We start from the raw sequence: 23,970 nt of genomic DNA, 5'->3' as shown, positions 1-23,970 counted from the left end.
TCTTTTTTTTAATCTATTTTTATTGATGTCAGAGAGGAAGGGAGAGGGAAAGAGAGATAGAAACACCAATGATGAGAGAGAAGCATGGATCAGCTGCCTCCTACACGCCCCCCATTGGGGATCAAGCCCACAACCTGGGCCTGTGCCCTTGACTGGGAATCGAACCCAGGACCCTTCAGTCCTCAGGCTGATGCTCTATCCACTGAGCCACACCGGCCAGGGCTCAATAATGTGGTTTTGCCCCTGGTTTTCAATGTATAATTTACTTTCAGGCCAAAGGTCTCCGTCAACACTGATATGAACCTTTGACGAGATTAAATTTCATCTTGAAGGGATTATCAAATGTGAGAGCCGGGAGGGGGGGGGGGCGTAGAGACTGCCAGCGTGAGGCTGAGGAGTGGCGGCCCACGGAGACCCACGTGGGTGCGATGAGCAGAGCCGACTCGGACAGCAATTGACGGCTTCAGAATATTCCAAACAGCCCTGGCCTGTGTGGCTCAGTGGATTGAGCATCATCCCGTACACCGAGAGGCGCCGGTTCGATTCCCAGTCAGGACACAGGCCCGGGATTGCAGGCTTGATCCCCAGTGGGGGGCGTGCAGGAGGCAGCCGAGCCATGATTCTCTCTCATCATTGATGTTTCTCTCTCTCTCTCTCTCTCTCTCTCTCTCTCTCTCTCTCTCTCTCCCCACCCCCTGTCTCCCTTCCTCTCTGAAATCAATAAACATATTTTTTGAAAAACAAAGAAGAGAAGGAGGTGGCGGGAACCTCTGATGCACAGCCGGCCGGTCAGCGGCCCCGGCGACACCCTGGGCTTGTGATCGGCGCCGGAGGCGGAGGCCAGTCTTGTGGGACCGCGCCCGCCACCTGTGACCCATCTCATGCCCCTCCGGGCGGAGGCCGTCAGGATGGCGTTGGATTGTGGGACACAGCCCGCTGGTGTCAGGGACTGAACCCACACACACACACACACACACACTGGACCTGGGGTCAGAATTCTTACCCAGCTTTTGGGGGGCAGTGAGGCGTGGCGGGGACCACGGTAAACCAGAGAGCGGGGCCCCTCCTACTCCCGCCTCCCCTCCCCTGGCAGCACACCATTCGGAGGAGCCTGACCCCACATCACTGGACCTTCCGGAGGAAAGAGAGGGAGAGAGAGAGAAACATCCATGCGGAGAGAGCATCACGGACCGGCTGCCTCCTGCAGGCCCCCCACTGGGGATGGAGCCCGCAACCCGGGCCTGTGCTCTGACCGGGAATCGAACCCTGGCCTCCTGGTTCAAAGGTCAACGCTCAACCACTGAGCCACCCCAGCCGGGCAGAAACGTGTGTTTTTAAGTCAAATCTCCCGATGGGTCCAATGTTGGCCCACGTTGAAGGGGGTGGGGGAGGGGGACACACTCTCCAGGTCAAACAAAACGGGTTCGTGGGCGGCCAATTAGCCACCCGGATCCGGCGACTCCACCCGCCCCGGTGCCGGGCAGCGACTGTTGTGCGAGACACGGGTCGGAGCCCCACGAGCTCTGGGACCAGACCTTCGTCTTTAGCGTCTAATCGAGGGGCGACGCGCGGTCCCCGCACCCCCCGGCAACCGGCGCGGCCTCGCGAGGGACTCGCTCAGCGTCCAAATGCCTCCCATTCATCACGGCTGCTTTCATGTTCTGAAAATAATTAAATAGCATTTTCCTTCCCTTTCCAGCAGGAGGCCGGTGACAGCCGATCCGTCAGCCAATTGGCTGGCGTTTAACGCAGCCCTTTGCATCCATCATTTCCGACTGAAGTCACTCTGTGGAGGGCGGACTGACTCAGTCCTGCCTGGTGACGGCAGAGGCAGGGCACCCCGGGCGCCTGTGGTGAGCCTTCCTCCAGCACACGCCAAACCCCCCTCCCGCGGGTACCTCTGAGCTTCCCGCCACCTCGGTTCCAGCTGACCACGCCCTCCGGGCTCCCGACAACAGACAAAGTTGCCGCTTACCCCTCAGGTCTGGGTCCCCCCCACCTCCCGCCTTCAGGGGAAACCCTCCCGCTAACAACCTCGGCCCAAGCCCTCGGGCCACACGTGGCCTCCAGGCAAACCGCCCGCTGTCTGGCTCTCCTCTCCTCCGGTTCCGTGTTATCTGCTCGGAACACGCTCCGATCTGCCTGTTTTTCTCATCGCCGCTCTCCTCGCGCGGCAGCGCCGGTCCTTATCGGCCGGCTGTCATCTTCCCTCCGCGCAGGCCCTCGCCACGCGTGCTCATTAAAATGCTCCAAATTAAGACCTTCCCCGCCTCGCCCGCTGCGCGCGTCGGGCCCCCCCCCCCCCACGACACATTTTTAATTCTTATCGCAGGACTTCAGGCCGTTGGTACCTTCTGTTCTGCTCAAAGGCCGATTGCACCCAAGGTTGTCACCGCCCCGAGATCACGGCTCTCCGCGGCGGTTCTGTTAGGGATGTATTCACGTCGCCGCGCGGGGAGCCTGTACTTCACACCTCATTGATATCACAGCCCAACAGGAAAGCGTCTGAAGAAGCAATTATTTATGCAGATGACGGAGCGGGTGTTGGAGGGACAGGGGGGAGCGTAGGTCCCCAGCATCCTCCTCCCCCCACCCCCCCTCCCCGGGGGTCAGGGACCAAAGGAGACGAGCTGTCTAGGAATTATGCAACCACTCGCTTCCCTTGTAACCGTTTTATCTCTTCTAAAGGGAATGCAGAACCGACACCTGCAAATCCCAGAGCGGCAGCCACGGCCTGCACAGCCCCACCCGACCTCCCCATTTCTCACGCTCCCGCACCCGCCCTGTTCCTCATTCATTCATTCCTTCATTCATTCCCTCTGAGCCTGACACGATGACTTCAAAGAGTTCAGAGAATCGAGAAGAAGGAAGAGAGAGCCAGTTACGAGAGTAGGTGATGAGCAACAGGTAGTACATGCGGCAAAGAGCCTGCAGAGGGGGGCTCAGCTGGCACGGTGGGGCGTCCACCTGTGAACCAGGAGGTCAGGGTTCGATTCCCGGTCAGGGCCCAGGCCCGGGTGGTGAGCTCCATCCCCCGTGGGGGGCGTGCAGGAGGCAGCCGATCGATGACTCTCTCTCATCATGGATGTTTCTATCTCTCTCTCCCCCCCTCCCTTACTTTCTGAAATCAATAAAATATTTTTTTAATTTATTGTTTTTTAAGCGAAGGCTGGAGAAGACCTGTGCCGCCAGCCACGCCAAGTTCACCCAACTCCACGTTCTGAAGCCACAGGCCCGTACCCAGGGGTGACGTCCCCGAAATGACGGCACTGACGCACCCAGGGACGATGGCTCAGAGGCCAGGCCACCGTGGCTGCTCCTACAGGAAGGACGCCCTCCCTTGCCTCTTAAATCCCTCCCCGTTTCGTCCTCTAAACTCATCAGGGCAAACGGTAGCAATAATGAAAATGATGGCTTTCAAATGTTTTTGTGTGAATCCTCAGCCCAGGAGATTTTTCCATTGATGTTTAGAGCGAGTGGAAGGGAGGGGAAGAGACACAGGATTGCTTTCCCCACGCCCGTTGATCGAGCCCGCAACCAAGCTACATGCCCTTGACCGGACTCGAACCCGGGACCCTTCCGGGCCGACGCTCTATCCACTGAACAACACTGGCCAGGGCACAAGAATACCACAAGATTCTTAAAGGGCAGCTGTCAACGCCGGCCCGGTGACCAGGGGGCGGGGAGGGGGCCGGTGCTCAGGGCATTTCTGAGCTGCAGCTCCCGAGGGTCAAGCACAGAGAGAACACACGCCCCCCCGCGCCCCCCGCAAGGCACCCCTGCAGCCGCCCGGCCGCTCGAGGCTGCAGCTGGTGATGGGCCCCACAGAGCGCGTCCCTCCCACAGGCAGGCGAGGCTGCACGGGCACATCTGTTTGCCACCAGCTCTGCAGCCACCCCCACCCCCACCCCCAGGCCCGCTGCCCAGGAGCTGGAGGCCGCGGCCGGCACTGACCTGCCCTGCGGGTCCGGGTGGGGGCCCGCACAGGTGAGGGTGGCCGTGGCCTGAGCGCCGCTGTTGTCGATTTCCTCCTGGACGGCCCACTGCTCTTCGCTGCTGACCCTCACGGCCACGATCTTCACACCTGCTGCGGCCTTGATCCTGTGGAGGCGGGAGGCACGTGAGCACTTCCGCTCCAAACGGGGGGCGAGAATGTGTCGGTAGCGCCCGGCCGACGTGGCTCAGGGTGGAGCGTCGCCCTCTGAACCGGGAGGTCAGGGTTCGATTGCCCGTCAGGGCACAGGCCCGGGTTGTGGGCTCCATCCCCAGTAGGGGGCGTGCAGGAGGCAGCCAGTCCATGATTCTCATCATTGATGCTTCTTTTTTTAAAATATATTTTGATTTCAGGGAGGAAGGGAGAGAGAGATAGAAACATCAAGGATGAGAGAGAATCAAGGATCGGCTGACGCCCCCCACGGAGGTTTGAGCCCACAACCGGGGCATGGGCCCTGACCGGGAATCGAACCCTGACCTCCTGGTTCATAGGTTGATGCTCAACCCCTGAGCTGCACTGGCTGGAGCACAAATACCAGGTGAACCAGTTAATAATGCGGATTTTTTTCCAATAGACGGAGTCACGCGTGTGCTGATCTACATGCGATGTGATGTGTGTGCTGTTTGGTTGTATTGCTCCTTCCGATGACCACCTGTTCCCATCGACGGCACACGCATGTTCTGAGCGGCACTGCAACACGTGCGAAGACGTGGAAACTGGGTCTCTGAATGTCCTGCCTCAAAACAAGGAAAGTTCTATGGGGACGGTCTCCACCAATCACCTGAAAGATGGGGGATGTGTAGCCAGCGATGGCCATGACTTTGAACAAAGCACTGTCGATGTTTCTCTTGAAATTATCGTGTTTTCTTTGATGACAAAATCTGAATTTTTAACCGTTATCCGCACTTTTAACTGGTTAATGGATAATCTGTGTTTTTAACCGGGTAATAGCTAATCTGCATACCGGTTAAAAACTCGGATTAGCGCTGAAACCGGTTAAAAATGTGGAAGAGGAGGAGGAGGAGGAAATAATACGGGTGCCCCGCCCCAAATACCCTGCCTGCCTCCGTCTGGCCCCCTGTGTCTATTTCTTGCTTGAACGTGCCCTCACCCCCGGGACACTCAGCACACGACCCCCCACCCGCCGAGCCACGGACCCGCCCACCGACGGCCACGGCCCACCCGCCTCCCGCCCGCCCCCCGCGCCACGCACCTGAGCGTGAAGTGGTCGGCCACGGCGCCGCCGGCCAGCGAGACCAGGAAGGTGGCCGTGCCCCCCTCGCGGACCAGGTTCAGCGGGACGGAGAGGACCACGTTCCGGTCCAGGCGCAGCGGCGACCAGCGCAGGTCGTCCTGGGTCGGGTAGACCACCACGCTGCCGATGCGCTGGCGGGCGGGCGGCGCGGGCGGGGGCGCCTCGGGGCCCGCGTGGATGTGGTTGGCCCACTTGCCCTCCTCGTCCAGGGGGCAGCGGCCGGCCGGGTCGGCGGGGTAGAGCGTGAAGAACAGCTCCAGGGCCGTGCCTCCCAGCAGCGCCGGGATCTCCTCCTCGGGCTCCAGGTCCAGCCCCGAGCTGAACCACTCGGGCAGCAGCTCCAGCTCGGCCACGCACAGCCCGGGCGCCCCCCGCAGCCGGCAGCTGGCCGCCACCTCCCGGGCCTCGGGGAAGGCGAACATCTTGACGCAGGGCAGGGTGTCCCCGGGGTCGCCGGCGCCCCAGTCCCGGCCGGTGACGTAGAAGAGCGTCTGCACCTTGGGCCGGTTGGAGTAGATGGCGCTGCCCAGGACGTGGGCCCGCAGCCTCCAGTTCAAGGGGAAGCCGTCGGGGGGGACGGGGAAGGCCGGGGCGGTCAGCAGCAGCTCCCGGGGCACCGGATGCTCCGCGGAGAACGGGCCGTAGCTGGCGTTGACGGCCGGGGCCGAGCGGGCGCGGAACACGAAGAAGGGCTCCGCGCGCGCCTGCAGGCTGGCGTTGCCCGTCACGTCCTGGGGGGCCTCCTTGAGGAAGAAGGCCTGGTCGGCGCCCGCCAGCTGGACGCGGGCGGGGAGGTAGGCGGGCAGCGAGGAGAAGCGCTGCAGGCTGTCGGCCACCCCGCGGCCCTCCGTCCCTGCGGACAAGGACAGAGAGGGAGGGTGAAAGCCGGGTCCCCACGGGGAAGGAAATAAATGTCACACCACCTCCCCCCCGGCCCCCTGCTCGGCACAGCCAAGTCCTGCATCCAGGGGAACCGGAGGAGCGCCGTCTGCCACGGATCCAGCGGTCCTGTGGCTGCCCCAGCCGGTGTGGCTCAGTGGATAGAGCATCGGCCTGCGGACTGACGGTCCCGGGTTCGATTCCCAGTCAGGGCACAGGCCCGGGTGCGGGTTCCATCCCCAGTGGGGGGCGTGCAGGAGGCAGCCAATCGGGGATTCTCTCTCATCATGGATGTTTCTCTCTCTCGCTCGCTCTCCCTCCCTCTCTGAAAGCAATAAAAATATATTTTTAACTTAAATCTTCCCTCCACACGCCCGCCCTGGTCCCTGTCAAGGGCATGTACCTGGGTTGCAGGTTCGATCCCCAGCCCCAGCCGGGGAGCGTGCAGGAGGCAGCCACTCGCTGTGTCTCCCACATCGAGGTCTCCCTCTGCCTCCCTTCTCCCTCCCTTCCAGTCTCCCGAAAATCCAACGGGAAAATGCCCTCAGGGAGGAGTGACAAGCAGTAAAAGACACAGACACATACGCCCCTCGCACAGATGACCGACACTTAACACACCAGCAGCGTAGCGTGTTCCCTTCCTCACACACACGCACACACGCACACACACGCGGTTCCTGCGCGTGGACCCCGTGGCCTGGGTGGGGCCCCCTTCCAGGCAGAGGAGGCAGACGGCTTTGAAGGCGTCGCATCGCCCCAACAAGAGTCCCAGCTGCGGCCGCCGCCGGCGCAGCCCCTCCTGGAGCAAACCCGCTCCTGCTCCCGGGGCTGTCTCCCCTTCTCCGTCCCGGGAGTCGCTGCCAGGAGAGCTGCCCGGGAACTAATTGGGGACGAGGGAAGCAGCTGCCGGGAGCAGCATGGCGATGCCCTGCGGCCGGTCAGGTGGCACCCGGCCAGCCGGCCGGTGGGGAGCGAGAAGCGCCGCCGGTCCTGCTCAGCCGGCCACGGGCAGCCCCGGCCAGGCCTGCGACCCCGGCTCAGGTTCCGTGCGGGGACGGACATGAGAACACGCACCGCGTGTGGGGACGGACATGAGAACACGCACCGCGTGTGGGGACGGACATGAGAACACGCACCGCGTGCAGGGAAGGACATGAGAACACGCACCGCGTGCGGGGAAGGACATGAGAACACGCACCACGTGTGGGGACGGACATGAGAACACGCACCACGTGTGGGGACGGACATGAGAACACGCACCACGTGTGGGGACGGACATGAGAACACGCACCGCATGTGGGGATGGACATGAGAACACGCACCACGTGTGGGGACGGACATGAGAACACGCACCGCGTGTGGGGATGGACATGAGAACACGCACCGCGTGCGGGGACGGACATGAGAACACGCTCCACGCTCAGTGCGGACGGGTCTCTTGTCTCTTTTTCTCTTTGTGTCACGGGCGTGGATGGGTTAGACCCCCCGGGAACTGGTGACAAGGAAGTTAGAGCCCTGCCTTCTCCCATCCTCACGGCGGCAGATCCCTCCCCCGCCCTTCACCCGAGAGAACGCCAAATGCAGGACAAATGTCTGGACGCTCTTGCAGGGAGCCATGCATCTCAGCTGCCTGGGCCTTGTTTGGTCCTCGGACCCGATTGCAGCCACACGTGACGCCCGTTCCTGCCCGCGGGGCTCAGGGCTGAGCGTGGACCAGGAGCCAGGAGGTCTCGGTGCGATTCCCGGCCGGGGCACAGGCCCGGGCTGCGGGCTCGGTCCCCACAGGGGCGTGCAGGAGGCAGCCGGTCCACGATGTTTCTCTCTCATTGATGTTTCTCTCTCTCCCTCTCCCTTCCTCTCTCTGAAATCAATTTAAAAAGAATTTTTTAAATAGGATATCCAAATCTAGGAGCAGTTTATGAAGCCACCAGACTGTGTCCTGAGACTAAACCCATGGTCCTGCCTGGCCGGTGTGGCTGAGCCTTGACCTATGAACCTGGAGGTCACAGTTCGATTCCCGGGTTTGGGGGCTCGATCCCCAGTGGGGGGCGTGCAGGAGGCAGCCAATCCATGACTCTCTCATCATTGATGTTTCTCTCTTTCACTCCCTCTCCCTTCCTCTCTGAAATCAATAAAAATATATTTAAAAAAACAAAAAAGAATATATCCGTGGTCCGAAACGCTCACGCCCCTCCCTCTCATCGCCCATCGCGCTCCCGCACTGCGGCCCCACCGGCAGGTGGACCAGCTCTTACCAGGTCCCAGAACACTCTCCCATCCTGACCGTGTCTCCCAGCGCCCACGGCATCCCAGCCCCCCCCCCCAGCCCCTCAGGAACCGCTTCCCTTTACGGGGTTCCCTCTGTGGCAACAGCTCCCGTGACTCCTGGTTTGCGGGCTGGCGCCTGATCCCCCCACTAATCGCCTCGTCCCACTAGTTTCCCCAAAGCCACCCTCGCCGCCGCCTGGACGGCCTTCGTGGTCTCGCCTGATTACACATCGACTCTCCGCGTCCCCGCTAACATCCGCGCTCAGCTCCCTGGGCGCAGAGGCACGAATGGCCGGCTCAGGGCTGGGTCTCCAGCCCCCGGGGGAGGAGACGGAGCAAACGCCTGCGGAAGGGAGGGGCGGATGGCCTCGCCTCACGCCTGAAGGGATGCATCTCTCCGCTGCCCCCCGGCCTCTCCTCGGCCTCTCGCCAGGGCTGATAACAGACACCGTGAGAACGAACAAACCCTGTGCCCATCTCATTACGGCTCCATTCACTTCCTGCCCGGACGGACGTCGCATCGCCGCGGTCACTGGCCGGTTGCTGGGTTTGCTGAGCCGAGCCCCGCCTCTCCCACTCGGAGCAGGAAATAGCACGTCGGGGAGAGACACGCAGCCCACGTCGCACCTGCTGGCGTCCACACGCCCGGGCCCGCGGCTCTACAAGGCCCAGGGGTCGGCGCGATGCTCACAGGGCCGGTTCCTGGCGCCCTCCCTGGACGCCCAGCGAGGTTCCCATTGCTCTGCGGTCACAGGTGACTCTGCCTCCCACCCCGGTACAGCCCGGGCTCCCAAGCAGAACAAGAAAATCGGCACTCAGGGCATCTCGGCCCCGTTTCTGCCAAAACAGCCAGCGAACCATGCCTTTGAGGTTGTGAGTGATGAATAGGGAAAGAATAGGATCATCATCATCATCGCTACAATCACCACCTTCACCATCATCATTATCACCGTCATCATCTCTGTCATCACCATCATCATCTTCATCACTTCCACCTCCATCCTCATCACCATTGTCACCATCACCATCATCTCCATCACCACCACCATCACCACCATCACCATCACCATCACCATCACATCACCATCACCATCACCACCATCACCACTATCACCATCACCACCACCATCACCATCCTCATCATCTTTATCACCATCATCATCACTGTCATTTATAGAATCCTATGGAACAGCAAGCACTATTGTAAGCGTTGTACAGGTATGCGCTCTCTCAATCTTCACAATATTCTTGACCCTGAGGAGACAATTACCACGACTCATAGATAACCTGAGGCTCAGGGACGGCCTCCCATCCCACAGTGCGTGAGGGGCAGGGGTGGGATTCAGGCCACGCTGTCCAGCCCCAGGCCACGGCGACCTGCTGCCAGAGGAACGCTCAGCCAGCCAAGTCCCTCTTGTAAGAGCTCAGACAATGACCCCAGGGGATGGCCAACGTGCCTCTGAACGGCCCGGCTCTCACAGCCCACGATGAGGTCACTGGCTGGACACGGGCCATGCGATGAGAGCAAGTCGCCAACGCTGCTCCTGGCTCTGTGAGCAGCCCCTCCGGCGGGCGCTCCTGGGGGGCCCTGGGGACACAGCCTCCCCGGGTGAGTCTATCCACGTCCTTCCGACCACGGCCCTCCCGGCAAGGCGGGACGTCGCAACAGAAAACCAGCGAGAGCCATTCTGCCGAGGACGCGGGAGTGGGAGCCAAGACAGCTGGCGGCTCTTGGAAGGTCTGTCCTGGTAGAAAAATAAAATCCGGAAGATGATCCCAGAGAACGCCGCCTCCCCCGCCCCCTCCATGAACGCACTTTCCTCCTGAAACAGCCGAGGTCTCAGCAAGAGGCGAGTGGCTGAGCTCTTGAATTATATTTTCTGGCAAGATCTGGGGGGAGTCCGAAGGTTCTCCGTAGACAATCAAGGCCCAGGCACAAGAATGAAAACATAGCAAAGAGCCCAGCCGGTGTGGCTCAGTGGTTGGGCGTTGACCTGTGAACCAGGAGGTCACGGTTCTATTCCCGGTCAGGGCGCAGGCCCGGGTTGCGGGCTGGATCCCCAGCGTGGGGCGTGCAGGAGGCAGCCGGTCCATGATTCTCTCTCATCAACGATGTTTCTCTCTCTCTCTCTCTCTCATCAATAAAAACATATTTGCAAAGTTCTGTGAGGTTAGTCTTGCCTCTGGCTTCAGGTGGACTGCAGAATCCTGTTGTCAAGGTGTCCAGGCCTTTGAAGCCCAGCCGGACCCTCACCTGAGGCCCGCGGCGACCTGCAGGGGTCAGCGGGTGCCTTTCAGCCCTCTGCTGGGTTTTCCCAGGCGGCTCCTACTTTTCCAGAATTCACGAGTCTCGCTTACTCAGGCTAAGGGAAATATTGACATTTCTCCCTGAAAAGGGAAGATTCGGAATTGGATTTTAAGTGGCAGCCTGAGTACATTCATCTCCTCGCATCACCGCGGAAATGAACGCATCCAACACAACAAGGAATAAAGCTCTTGTCCCAGGAAGTGGGAGGAAACGGGTGGAAGAAAAGTGTGTTGACGGGCAAGACGGGCGGAGGAAACCGTGAGCGAGGACGTTCCGTGTGCGCCAGGCAGAGGGGGGGGCCGGGCGGCTCGGCCCACAGGGACCCCAGACAGCGCGCCTCGACGGCGGGCACGGGGCCGAGAGCCGGGAGAGCGACTACAGTCTGGGGGTGGGAGGTGGGACACCGCCTCCAGGCAGGCCTCCCCCCCACGCCCCCACCCGAGTCAAGGGAGGAATGCTTGGTATCTGCGCCTGTCAAAACGCAGCTCCTCTCTGAGGAGCTTGGATTCACCCAGGAGAGAAAGGCCAGGCGCCCTCGTGTGGGCGCTGGTCCCCGCATCGCGAGAGAGGGGGTGGGCGTGGAGCAGCCACCCTGGAACCACGGGGACCCACGTCACCCACCGAGAAAGGAAGGCGGGAAGTCAGAAGGCGCTGGCCACCGCGAGATTACAGAGCAAATCCCGTAAAACAAGCTGCTACGGGCCTGAGCCACTGCGGCCGGAGGCAACATCACCCGGTGAGAACGGAGGCAGAGGTGCGTCCAGGAACCCAGCCCTCAACGTTCCTTAGGGACCCTGGGGTCTGAGTGTGCTCACTCCAGCCCGGCCGGCGGGGCTCAGGGGCTGAGCGTCGACCTAGGAACCAGGAGGTCAGGGTTCGATTCCCGGTCAGGGCACAGGCCCGGGTTGCGGGCTCCATTCCCAGTGTGGGGCGTGCAGGAGACAGCCGATCCGTGATTCTCTCTCATCATGGATGTTTCTGTCTCCCTCTCCCTTCCTCTCTGAAATCAATAAAAATTATTTTAAAAATAAGAAGTCGAATCGAATGGCTCGGCTGCTCCCTCAGGTCCGCTGTGCCCGCTGGCGAGGAGGCGAGGAAGACTCAGCACAGGAGCGTGGGGAGCGGCGCGAGGGGCTTCCGCGGCACCAGATGTCCGGGCGCGGGATGGATGGATGGCTGGTGTGGATCTCGGTGACAGCACGGCCGACCCCCACCGGCACGTCAGCTGGTAAAACCGCAGGAACCGGGGGTGACCTTGTCTGATTCCGTGTATGTTTCTTCCAACTTGGACGCCTCGGCGAGGGTGTAGCCGAGACGGAAATACACCGAGCAGCCCTGGCAGCTCGGCCCCTGGCAGCTGGGCCCCTGGCAGCTCGGCCCCTGGCAGCTCGGCCCCGGCCAGCGGGGAGGCCGTGGAGGCTCCCGGGGAGCGGGGAGCACCCGGGCTGGATGCATGGACCGAGACCCCTCCCCACGGCCCCTGAGGTCCCGTTTCCATCTGTGCCAAACGGGGTCCCCCTTGGCCACCCCTCGGGGACACGCCCTGAGGGAACCCGGCAGCAGGGACGCAATAGGCGGAGAGCGCTGCCTTTGGACCTTCCGCTAACTCAGACCCGCCTTCCCTCCATCCGTCCTGGCTGAGGTCAACAATGTTCTTTTGTGCCGCCGGCCGGTGTGGCTCAGTGGTTGAGCGTCGACCTATGAACCAGGAGGTCAGGGTTCCGGTCAGGGCACAGGCCCAGGGGTTGCAGGCTCCATCCCCAGTGGGGGGCGTGCAGGGGGCAGCCGATCCGTGATTCTCTCTCATCATGGATGTTTCTCTCTCTCTCCCTCTCCCTTCCTCTCTGAAATCAATAAAAATAGACTTTTTTTTTAATCCACCAAGAATGTGAGGAGAAACAGAACCGCCCTCACCACACCGGCCCAGGCCACGCATGCACCCCCGTCACAGGTGAAATCGCTTCCCAGCAACAGCTGAGGAAGCCCGTCCCTTTTTTAAATCAAATTTCAGGATCAGCCGGGAAGGCAGGGGGACAGCATTCTGGGAGGCGGGGTGAGCGCCCGGACCCAGCCAGGGCCCCCGGGTTCAGGCATGGGGTTCACCCCCAGCCGCCCGCTGACCCTGACCCTGACCCTGACCCTGTCCCCTCTCCTGTGGCCTCCACGGACCCGCGGCCTCGAGCACAGCAGCACTGCCACCCAGTGGCCGAGGCCGTCACCACCGTGTGAGCCACGGGTGGTCTGTTTGGGGGCAATTGATGGCGATTTGGGGGACTTGAACCCAGACCCACGGCTGCTTTCGAAAGAAAACCAGCCCGGCCGGCGTGGCTCCGTGGTTGAGCGTCAACCCAGGAACCAGGAGGTCAGGGTTCGATTCCTGGTCAGGGCACAGTCCCCAGTGTGGGGCGTGCAGGAGGCAGCCGATCCATGATTCTCTCTCTTCATGGATGTTTCTCTCTCTCTCTCCCTCCCCCTGTCCCTCTGAAATCAATAAAAATATATTTAAGAAAGAAGCCGTTAGTTCAAGCACAATGACGTCATTGGCCCGGATTCTTCGTTGGCGATAGAAACCCCTCCCTGGAGCCCTCCGTGAGAATGGGCGTCCCTGCCCCCCGGCCTCCCCCGGGGCAGACAGAACCCAGGCAGCAGGGGCCGGAAGCACCCACCAGCTTCCCTGTGCACCCCGAATGGAGGAGACACCACATCCCCCGCCCCCACCCCAACCCCAGGACCCGAGACACAGCTGGGCTTCCAGGCGATGGCTGGCGGCTGACCGCAGGGCGTCCTGAGCTCCAGGCTGCCCCCCTCCACCCCCCACAACCCTCCAATGCCTCCCGTGCTGGGAGCCCTGTCCCCTCCCCTTGGCACCCCGAGAACTCTCCAGGCGGGGGAGGGGGAGAAGACGGCCGCCTGAATCACTCCCGTTCCCTGAGGCATGTTTTATGAAAAGGGCTTTTCTTCCCTTTGCTCAGCTGCACTCATGGGGGGGCGGGGGGGGCGGGGGAGCTGCTCTGATGGAAACTGTTTGTCCTTCCCGCTCAGGGACCACGGGGGGCAGAGGACCCGGAAAAGCCCCCCGAACAGGGACAGGTCCAGCCGCGTCGTGACAAAGAGAGACTCGGGAGGGACTGAGGTGTCCCTTAGGAACTGTGCCCATGGACACAGCCAGCCCGTCACCTGCTCACCCACCCGCCGGCCAGGGATCCCCGAGGCCCTGCCCAGGGCCCTGCTTCCTCCAAGCTCCCCAGACCCGAGCGGGGAGGAGCCTGGTCCCGGAGCAGCGTGTTGTGGGTTTGGGTTCGGGCCAAAGGGAGGGACCGTCTCTGAGACGAAGATGTGGGGGGGGGGGGCATTTGGAGGGGGACGATGAGAGCTGCTCGGGCCTGTGAGTTCGAGAGCCTGTGGACCATTCAGTACAGAGCCCGTGAGCTCCTGAGTTGGAAGCTGAAGCTCAGGCCCCAGGTGGTGTGGCTCAGTGGTTGAGCTCCGACCTATGAACCAGGGGTCAGGGTTCGGTTGCGGGCTCGATCCCCAGTGCGGGGGGCATGCCGGAGGCCGCCGATCCGTGATTCTCTCTCATCACTGATGTTTCTCTGTCTCCCTCTCTGACATCCATAGAGAAAATATTGTTTAAAAAAGGGAATAGGCGTTAGAGGGCCCTCCCCGCCTGCCCTCAGTCCGGTCCCCAGCCCCCTCCCGGCAGCTCCGGCCCGGCCCCTCCGCCGCCCCCTGCTGGACACAGCCGGCTGCCCTTGGCGGACACTCGCTGACTGACCACCTCCTGCAGCCTGAGCGGAGAGTAGGGCTCCAGCCCGAGCCTCACTCTAATCCCCCGATCCCTCATCCCAGCAGCATCGGGCTGGTGTTTACCACCTGGGTTGCTATGGCGACGGGATGTCAGCGTGCGCTCGGTGGTGAGCTTGCACACACCGGCTTTGCGGAAAACAGGTCAATGAGGAGGGTGGGAGCTTTTTCAGCAGAAAATAAAACACTGAAACAGAGCCGGTGGCAGACCACGGCCGGGAGAAGGGCGACTCCCGCCCCCCAGCGTGAGCAGCCGCACCCAGACCGCCCCCCCCCCCCCCAGGGCCAGGGCAGGGTGAGGCCAAGGGCGGGGCGGGCGGAGCCTTTTCCTTCTTTTATTTTTAAATAAGGTTTGCCTGATTCTCTTTTTCTTCTTTTTTTTAAAATATATTTTCATTGATTTCAGAGAGGGAGGGAGAGAGAAAAAAAATCAGTGATGGGAGAGAACCATGGATCAGCTGCCTTCTGCACCCCCCCCCCCCAACTAGGGATGGAGCCTGTAACCCGGGCCTGTGCCCTTGACCAGGAATCGAACCTGGGACCCTTCAGTCCGCAGGCCAACACTCTATCCACTGAGCCACACGGGCCAGGGCTTTTTCTTATTATGAGGCATTTGCTGTTGCCATCACTCCCACCCCAATACCAGGAGGTGAGTGCTTCTCTTTCATGGGGACGGTGCCCATGCCAAGTCCCCGGCCCCCCCACCCCGGGAGCAGGGTGCTCCAGTGAGCGGCTCGGGGTTCCTTCCCGTGGTTTGTTTCCACTGACGTCGGTCGACGACACGGGGATCTGCTCGGCCTCCCGCCCCCGGAGCCCCCGGTCCTCACAGGCGGGAATGGATCCGAACGCATCGCAGAGCAAACACCCCTGTCCCTCCAGCGCAAGCCGGGCGGCTCCGGGCTCATGGAAGCGGACGGTTTCAAAGCCCCCTGGCAAATCTCATTACGGCGGCCCCCCTCCCCGAGCCCAGATGATTGCCGCCACCTTTATGGCGGAATAAAAATTAATTTTCTCAGCTATAATAAGAACGATAAGAATGAATCACTCGGGAGCAAATAAAGATTACAATTAACTCCGACAGGATAAATCTACCTTTCACGTCGGCTGCGATTTCCCGCCCGACGTCCTCCTCTGGGGGCCCGCGTGAAGCAGGCCTCGGGGTCGGACTCCCTCGCTGCTGGGCCGCGGTTCCCACGGCTCCTGCGAGGAGTTGCGGGGGGTGGGTGGGACGAGGAGCCAAGCCAAAGCCCCAGAGTCTGGAGGCGTAACCCAGGGCTCAGAGACAGTACAGAGAGAGGCCTGGTGGTCGGCAGTGACCGTGGGCCCCCCACAACCATCCTTCTGCCGGTCACCTCACCCCACTTTTCCTAGGGGAACGACCTCCTCCCTCGCTCCATATTCCGGGCCCTGATTCCGTTCTCATTTCCAGGAATGTGTCCTTGGCCCAGGCCCGGCCACTCGGAGACCGGGTGCAGGCCCACGATAACGCGGAATGGGATTCGCAATTGAAGTATTTGACAAAAACTCTTCCCCCTGGGCTTGCCCAGGCCCCGGGTGGATGAACAGAATTAAGCCAATCCTCAGGGGAGATCCGAGACAGGAAGAGCGACCAGGTCCTGGCAACACCATTGGAACCGCTGGATCAAGCCGCACCTGAAGCTTCCTTTCTGTCTCTTGAACCCAAAAATGCACATGTCACACCCCCAGGTCCCCCGGCGGATGAAAGAAGTCATCGCGAATACGGCTGAAGGCCCCCCCGCGCTCCCTCCCCAGCCGCATCCCCCTCCTGACCTTGGGGTTCCTGAACTGGGGGTTCGCCATGGCGGCGTCCGCTTCCCCTCACGGTATATGGTGTCTGCCTCTCCTACGCTACCTGGGCCGTTTCTAGAACAGCAGACTTCGCATCGATCCATCCGACTCCCTTCCTCCGCAGCCGGGCTCTTCCCACTGTCACAGCCGGGAAGCTCACGCCCAGGGCGGGCTCCGCGGCGACAGAGCCGCGCGTTGGGTGCAAATCCCACCTGGACCCTCTCCGGCCGAGCTGGCTCCAGGCGCCGCGGTGAGACACGCTGTTTCAGGAAACACTTCTCACACATGTCTCCCGCCGGTACCGGGATTTGCACTCACATCCGAGCTGTTAAGGGGAGAACTAAATGCCAAGGGAAGGCCCCTCGCGGTAAAGCCCGCCCACCCCTCCTGCCGGCCCCAGAGGCGACTGGCCAGCGGCCACACATCAGGCAAATGGCAGGACCAGGCCCTGGCTCCCAGCCCAGGACCAGGCCGGGACCAGAGGCCGAGAGAGGACGCGGCCCACCTCCCGGGTCTGCCCAGCTGGCCACCCCGTGAACCTGCCGCCTGGAGCTACTGCGCATCAGCTCCCTATGGAGGGTGAAGGCCGGGCACGAGATCGACCGACCCCCCCTAACCCCCAGGTCCAGCGCCCACCACGTCCAGATCCCACCCCATCCCCCCCGGCGGGTGGCGGCCACAGGTCCAGCCTCCAGCTGGGGGTGCAGAGCTCCCTGCAGCGCCCAGGCCCAGGACAGACTCGGCACAAGTTCAAGTCCACTCTCCCCTGGCCTGGCCATTAGCGCCAAAGAAAGAAAAGTCCGCCCAGCGCCTAACCCCTGGGCCTCGGGGCTGTCCTTCCTCCAGGCTGGAGAAGAGCCCTTTGTGCCTCTCGCCCATCCCAGCCCGCGCTGTTCCCCGCTCCCAGGACCTGCCGGGTTCGGGTTCGGGTTCGGGTTCGGGTTCGGGTTCGGGCCCTCGCGGGGGCTGCCCACGGGGCAGGCGCTTCCAGGAGTCAGTTCTGGTCCATGCGCTGGGGACCCCCCATTCCCGACCCCGCCCCCTCCCCGTCCACGTGCAGCTCCGTGGGGACGGGCGTGGCCACAGCCCAGCACAGAGATGTCCGCTTTCTGCCCCAGATCAGCCCAATGGAGATCAGCGTGTCCATCAAACGCAGGGACACGTTAAGGAAAAAACTTAAAACAGACCAAACGCGTTGGATCTGGATCTCGGTCTTAGGAAAACCTAACGAGGAATTAGCCCCGCGGAGTTTCCCTCGGGCCTTTACTTGATGCCGGGACTGCTCAGGCCATTAGCTTCCAACGGACAGGAAGCCTGTGTGGTCACGGACCATCCTGCGGCCCCGACACAGACCCAGGTCCACCCCAAAGACCCCGAGTTTCTCCGGCAAAAGCCGCCTTCACGTTGGAGTTGACGTTGGCCCCTGCGTCTCCCTTCAGACCCACACCAGGACCCCAGGTTCCCACACGCAAATGCTGCCGGGGCCGGGCAGGGGAGCTCCGTGAGGGGGGCAGCCAGCGGCGAGGCGAAAGGGAGCGGCGGGGACTGCGGCTAAGCACAGAGCCTGCGGCACCTCCAGGCGGGCGGCTCTTCGGCCCCAGCCCGTGGTTGCCAAGCGGAGAGATCCGCCCAGCGTGGCTCCAACGCATGCTTGTCTCCGAGAGAAGCTAGAGATCTGGGTTTTTATTGGAAACCTCTCTATTTTTAAAGTTTGGCAACTAACTCCTTTTTTTTTCTTTCTTTCTTTTTCTCTTTCCAATTTTCTGTGGGCCAAACAGTCAGCAAGCCAAACGCAGGCAGGATCGGGCACACTCGGACCCGCGCACGCCTCTTCCCCCGGCGCCAGGGCTGGGGGTGGTTCTGAGGGGTTTTTCCACCTGAATTAGCACCCAGAGCAGGCGGGAGGGGGCGATGGCTTTGGCTACGAGGATAAGAAATAAAGGGTCATGTGAACAAGACCTTCTCGGCGCCTCTGTCCGCTTGAGTGACAGCCCAGGAGGTCAGCTCAGGGCCCAGGACGAGGCGGCATCCTTCACAGATGGGCAGCCCCCGGCCTTCCGCCTGGACCCCCACCCCCCACGGCCTGGAGGTGCTGGAGCCCGGCCCGGCCCGGCCAGCTCTTCCCAGATCCCCCCGGACGGACGAGCGTCCGGCAAGGCGGGGCCAGACGGCCATCCCGCCACCGACGGCTGTGTTTCCTTAGCCAGCACGACTGCGGCTCCAGCCGCTGGGTCAGACCCGGAGTCAGATCTAAAGAGCTGGGAACGCTGGGGGGGGGGGGTGCGCCTCGCGGGGACGGCGGGGCCCCCAGCAGGAGCCGTCTGCCCCCCACGAGGGCCCCGGCAGCCGCAGTGCCGACCACGGGGTTTGTGCCGTTCTCCTCCATGTTTGATCCAAACAGCGGCAGGGCAAGCGGTGCGACCACACAAAGGCGGCCTGAGCAGGAGTCGCCCCGGCGCCGGGTTCCCGCTCACGCCCAGTGAATGCACCACCGGTCAACACCCATGGGCACAGGACGGACGCTGTCCGTGTCCGTGAACAGTCGCCTGTAAAAGCGTTTCCTAGTCACCGGTTACAGAGGCTGCAAACTCCCGGCCCGCAGAGCCCCCCCGAACCGGGAGGTGGGAGCCTGAAGCCGGCGGGCCCGCCGTGAAACTCCTACACACCCTTCAAAACCCACCTCCGAGCCACCTTTCCTCCGGGAAACTTTACCCACTTCTCCAGTCTCCTCGGTCACCGGCTCCTCCTCTCCAAACCGACATCGCATCGCCCGCATGTGCGTCCTTCACTCGACCCAGAAAGCGGGCCCCTGACAAAGGCCAACGATTTGTTTTCTTATCGTGTGGTCATCGCCCTCGTCCTCAGCCCTGACCAGCAGGCCTGGCACCCAGTGGGCTCTGCCAAGCTTCTCCTGGAAGAATGAGCCTGCACGGAACACGGGGCGGGGCTCAGGGTTGGGCATCCACCTGTGAACCAGGGGGTCAGGGTTCGATTCCCGGTCAGGACACATGCCCAGTGGGAGGCGTGCAGGAGGCAGCCGATCCAGGATTCTCTCTATCATTGGTGTTTCTATCTCTCTCCCTTCCTCTCTGAAATCAATGAAAAATAATAATATATACATGTATATTTTTTAATCCTCATCCAAGGATGTTTTTCCATTGATTTTTAGGGAGAGAGGAAGAGAGAGGGAAAGACAGAGGAACATCGATGTGAGAGAAACACATCAATTCCTTGCCTCCTGCACGCGCCCCGACCAGGGTCCCAGGCATGTGACCTTGACCAGCATCAAACCCTTTGGTCCACAGGCCAATGCTCTACCCATGAGCCAAACCAGCCAGGGCAAAATATATATTTTTTTAAGTCATTACATATATATATGATTCTGTATGTATCCAATTGTTTTTAAAAACATATTTGTGTATACATATATATATATATATCTATATATGTATATATATATATATCTCCATTGCTGTGTATATATACAAACTCACACTGAAAACAGCATCTTCCTGAATGTTCCGTGGCAGAGAGCACCTCCCTGTGGGGCCACGGGCGGCCCCCTGACCCCCAGCCCCGGCTGCATTTCCGCCAAGCGTGACGGTCGCCCGCACGTGGAGGAGCCCCGCTCTGTTCGCACGCCCTGGACGTGGGACGCGGACGTCGGTGGCAGGACGGCACGGAGCCGGGCCATGGGACGCAGACGTGGGTGGCGGGACGGGCACGGAGCGGGGATGTGGGACACGGACATGGGTGGCGGGACGGGCACGGAGCGGGGACGTGGGACACGGACGTGGGTGGCGGGACGGGCACGGAGCGGGGACGTGGGACACGGACGTCGGGGGGCGGGACGGGCACGGAGCCGGGCAAGGCACGGTGTGAACTTAATCCCTGGCGTGTGGAGAGCTTCCTCCCGTCCCTGGGTCATTTAATAACGCCCCGACTCGCCTCTCCCTTCCGCCTCCAGCTCCCCCATCGCCATGGCGACGGTCGTGAATCAGCGACCACAAATAAAAATAACCCGCCCGCCCGCTCGCCGGCGCCACATGCCACGGAGAGGGTGCCAGCTCGGGCGATGTCTCTGCGTGCCCGGCGCCTCCGGGAGCGGACGCCCTTGGGCACCTGTGGGCAGGCAGGCGGGGCCATGGGTCACCGCACCCTGGACCACGGGAGTCGGTCGCCTGGATGGGAACATCTCCGTGGGGACCCGGGAGCTCCAGTCCTCGCTATCGTCTCTATGGGAACAAACACGCCTCTGCCCCCAGGCCACCCCCCACCCCCGCCCCCACCCTGTCCAGGAGCTGCCCGCCTCTGCTGGCCTGGCATCCAGTGCCCTCCCCAAGCTGCCCTCACCAGCCCTGCCCAAGTGGCACCGTCGCGGGAGGACCAGCTGCCACAGGTGCTCAGGGAGGCGGTCAGGAAGCTGCTCCAACCTGTCGGCTGGTGCCCGTCGGCCCGGGAACCAGGAGGTCAGGGTTGGATTCCCGGTCGGGGCACAGGCCCGGGTTGCGGGCTCCGTCCCCAGTGGGGGGCGTGCAGGAGGCAGCCGGTCCGTGATGCTCTCTCATCATGGATGTTTCTCTCTCTCCCTCTCCCTTCCTCTCTGAAATCAATTAAAAAATATACATTAAAAAAGAAAAAAAGAAGAAGAAAGCAACTCGCTTCTTAGGTCTCCGGCAACCCTGCTCGTAAGGGTCAGGAAGCCGCGGTTTCGCGCTCACAGGCTGGCGCCCTGGCCACCGCCCTCCCTAACCAGGAGGCCGCGGGCCTCCGTCTGGGAGTCTCTGGTGAGCGGCGGTGCCGGCTGGCACGTGAGACTGTTGTCCTGTCTCCATTGTCTTTATCTCCGAGTTTCCGTCTATTTGTGGCGAGCGGTCCCGCCTTCCCGTGTGTGATGCATAGAGAGGTGCTTTTAAAATAAACACGTTTAAGTAAAACCAATGAGCCCGTTTTAAAAAGGATGCGCTGCGTTCCGTTGAAAATAGCACGGGAATATCCCAGAGGGGGCGGGAAAACAGCCACGACGAAGATACGATACGGCAAGGACCAGCGTGGAGGCAACACAGCCCCCCTTTCTGGTCTTCTATCGCCCGGGGGCCAGCGGTGCGCACAGTAGGTCTGCAGTTCCAGCTGCTGGAAATACAGAGGAAGGTGAGCCAGAGGCGGCAGGAAAGGGAGGCGTGGCTCCAGGTGAGCTCACCCCTGGGGGGCGGGGAGGGCGGGGAGGGCGGGGAGGGCGGGGAGGGCGGGAGGGCGGGAGGTCTCTCACCACTTCTCACTGACCGATTTCTTAAACCTGCTTCGCTTGCCGCTGGCCTGCAGCTCCTCCCGGCCCTCCCAGCCCCACAGCTGTACCCACGGCGGACATTCCCGACCACGCGTCAAACTCTCCACGACACCGGGACCCGTGACCGCGAGGGGGACGCGAATGTTAACAGCTGGGAACGTTTATATGCACCGGTTGGGGCATTCTTCTTCTCTTCTTTCATTCACTGGGTGACCCTGGTTAACACATTGGACAGGGGTCAGGTGCACGGCCTCCGTGCACTGTGCTGTGTGTTCACCCGCAACAACCTTTCGTGGACCAACAGCGAGGCTCGGGGAGCTGTCCTTGGTCCTGCCGTTACGTGCGTGGCTAAACAAGCGCACACCGGGCCCGGCCGGCGTGGCTCCGTGGCTGAGCGTCAACCTATGAACCAGGAGGTCCCGGTTCGATTCCTGGTCAGGGCACAGGCCTGGGTTGCGGGCTCGGTCCCCAGTGTGGGGCGTGCAGGAGGCAGCCGATCCGTGATTCTCTTTTATCATTGTTTCTCTCTCTCCCTCTCCCTTCCTCCCTGAGATTAACAGAAATATTTTCTTGAAGAACGAAAGAAAGGTGAAGCCACCGTGGGGACCACCAGACCCACCTCCCCTGGGTGCTAACCCTCGGCTCCTGGTGGGACGCACGTTCCCACAAACGGACAGGAGCCGGACGGCAGTGGCGAGCGCTGGCACGCGGCTTCCGCCGTGAACAAGCGAGATGGATGCCTTCCCGGGCCCGGGTCCAGCCCATTTGTCTCTATTTCTGTGCATGAGTAACGGGCGCGAAGCCACCGCCGAGGGTCCCGGGGGATTAATTACAGACACCGTTCACCGGGGTCCCTGAGGCCCCGTTCCCTCCCGGTTCCAATCCAGGGAAAGAGGACTCCGTGTACGTAGCCAGGAGCCTGTGTGAGTAGCGTCATTACCGGCTTCAGCGCGGCCAGTAACAGGTGCCCAGCGTCCAGTGGGCGGCCGGCATTCTTGGCTCTTCCCTAACGACTCCCTCTCTGGACGGTCCCTGCGGCCACTCGCCCACACAAGGAGGGACTCTGAGCCCGGCCGCTGTGGCTCCGTGGGTGAGTGTTGACCTAGGAACCAGGAGGTCACGGTTCGATTCCGGTCAGAGCACATGATCAGGTTGTGGGCCCATCCACAGTGGGAGGCGTGCAGGAGGCAGTCGATCCGTGATTCCCTCTCACCATGGATGTTTCTCTCTCTCTCCCTCTCCCTTCCTCTCTGACATCCATAAAAATGTATTTTTTTAAAAACAGGCTGGGGGCCCATGTGGCTCAAGGATCTTCGCTCGCCAACCTCAGCTCTGAGGGAAGGTTTTGGACTTCCACCCCAAAAGCCGTGGGAGCTTTGCACACACATGCACAGACACACCTGCATGTGCACATGTGTGCCCACACACATGCACACACCCATATGCACGCACGCACATGTGCGCACATGCATACACATACACACGTGCAAACGCATGCACACACGTACAAACACATGCAAGTGTGCACACGCGCACCCACACACACACAAGCCCAACCTTCCTGGGGACATTGCACACGCTTCCCCGTTGCCTTCAGAGAGGCCGCATTAAAAATATATGAAGCCTGGCGACTGACAGCCTCCTCCACAGGCTCCACTGTGATGGCCAAGCGGCCGCCCCGTCTCCCAGCCCGGCTGTCAGAGGAGAGCGAGCAGCGGCTCCGACCGCCCTCCTCTCCGGCGGCGGGAGCTCATCATTTTTCAGCCTCGAGGTCTGTGGGCTGCGATGACAGGTGCCAGGCCCGGCATGAACCGCCTGACCCAGAATCGCTGCTGTGAGATGCGAGAGATCAGACCTTCAAGCGCCGTTTTCATAACACAGACACACGCGCGCACTCACACACTCACACACACACACACTCACACACTCACACACTCTCACACACACACGCTCACACACTCACACACACACTCACACACTCACACACTCACACACACACTCACACTCATACACACACTCACACACACACGCTCACACACACACACACTCACACTCATACACACACTCACACACACACACACACTCACACATCATACACACTCTCACACACACTCACACACACACACTCACACACACACACACTCACACACACACACACACACACTCACACACACACTCACACACTCACACACACACACTCACACACACACTCACACACTCATACACACACACTCACACACTCATACACACACACACTCACACACCCACACACACACTCACACACACACACTCATACACTCACACTCACACACTCACAGATTCTCACACTCACACACACTCACACCCTCACACTCACACTCTCACAC

General features: G+C 61.4%; 1 protein-coding gene across 1 annotated transcript in view; it reads right to left on the bottom strand.

The window, feature by feature from the left end:
• The window catches only part of TMEM132B (transmembrane protein 132B), a 61,436-nt gene that overhangs the window by 19,106 nt on the left and 18,360 nt on the right, over positions 1-23,970 (bottom strand). The window contains exons 2-3 of the mRNA XM_081113872.1: positions 5,208-6,102; positions 3,955-4,101 (exon numbers count right to left, since the gene is read on the bottom strand). Coding sequence (XP_080969998.1) covers positions 3,955-4,101; positions 5,208-6,102 — 1,042 coding nt within the window. The remainder of the gene's footprint in view (positions 1-3,954; positions 4,102-5,207; positions 6,103-23,970) is intronic.

This window comes from Myotis nattereri (assembly GCF_964212035.1).
Source record: "Myotis nattereri genome assembly, chromosome: 19".
Classification (NCBI taxonomy): Eukaryota; Metazoa; Chordata; class Mammalia; order Chiroptera; family Vespertilionidae; genus Myotis; species Myotis nattereri.
The sequence above is the reverse complement of the archived record's forward strand: the minus strand, read 5'-3'. Positions and strand labels throughout refer to the sequence as shown.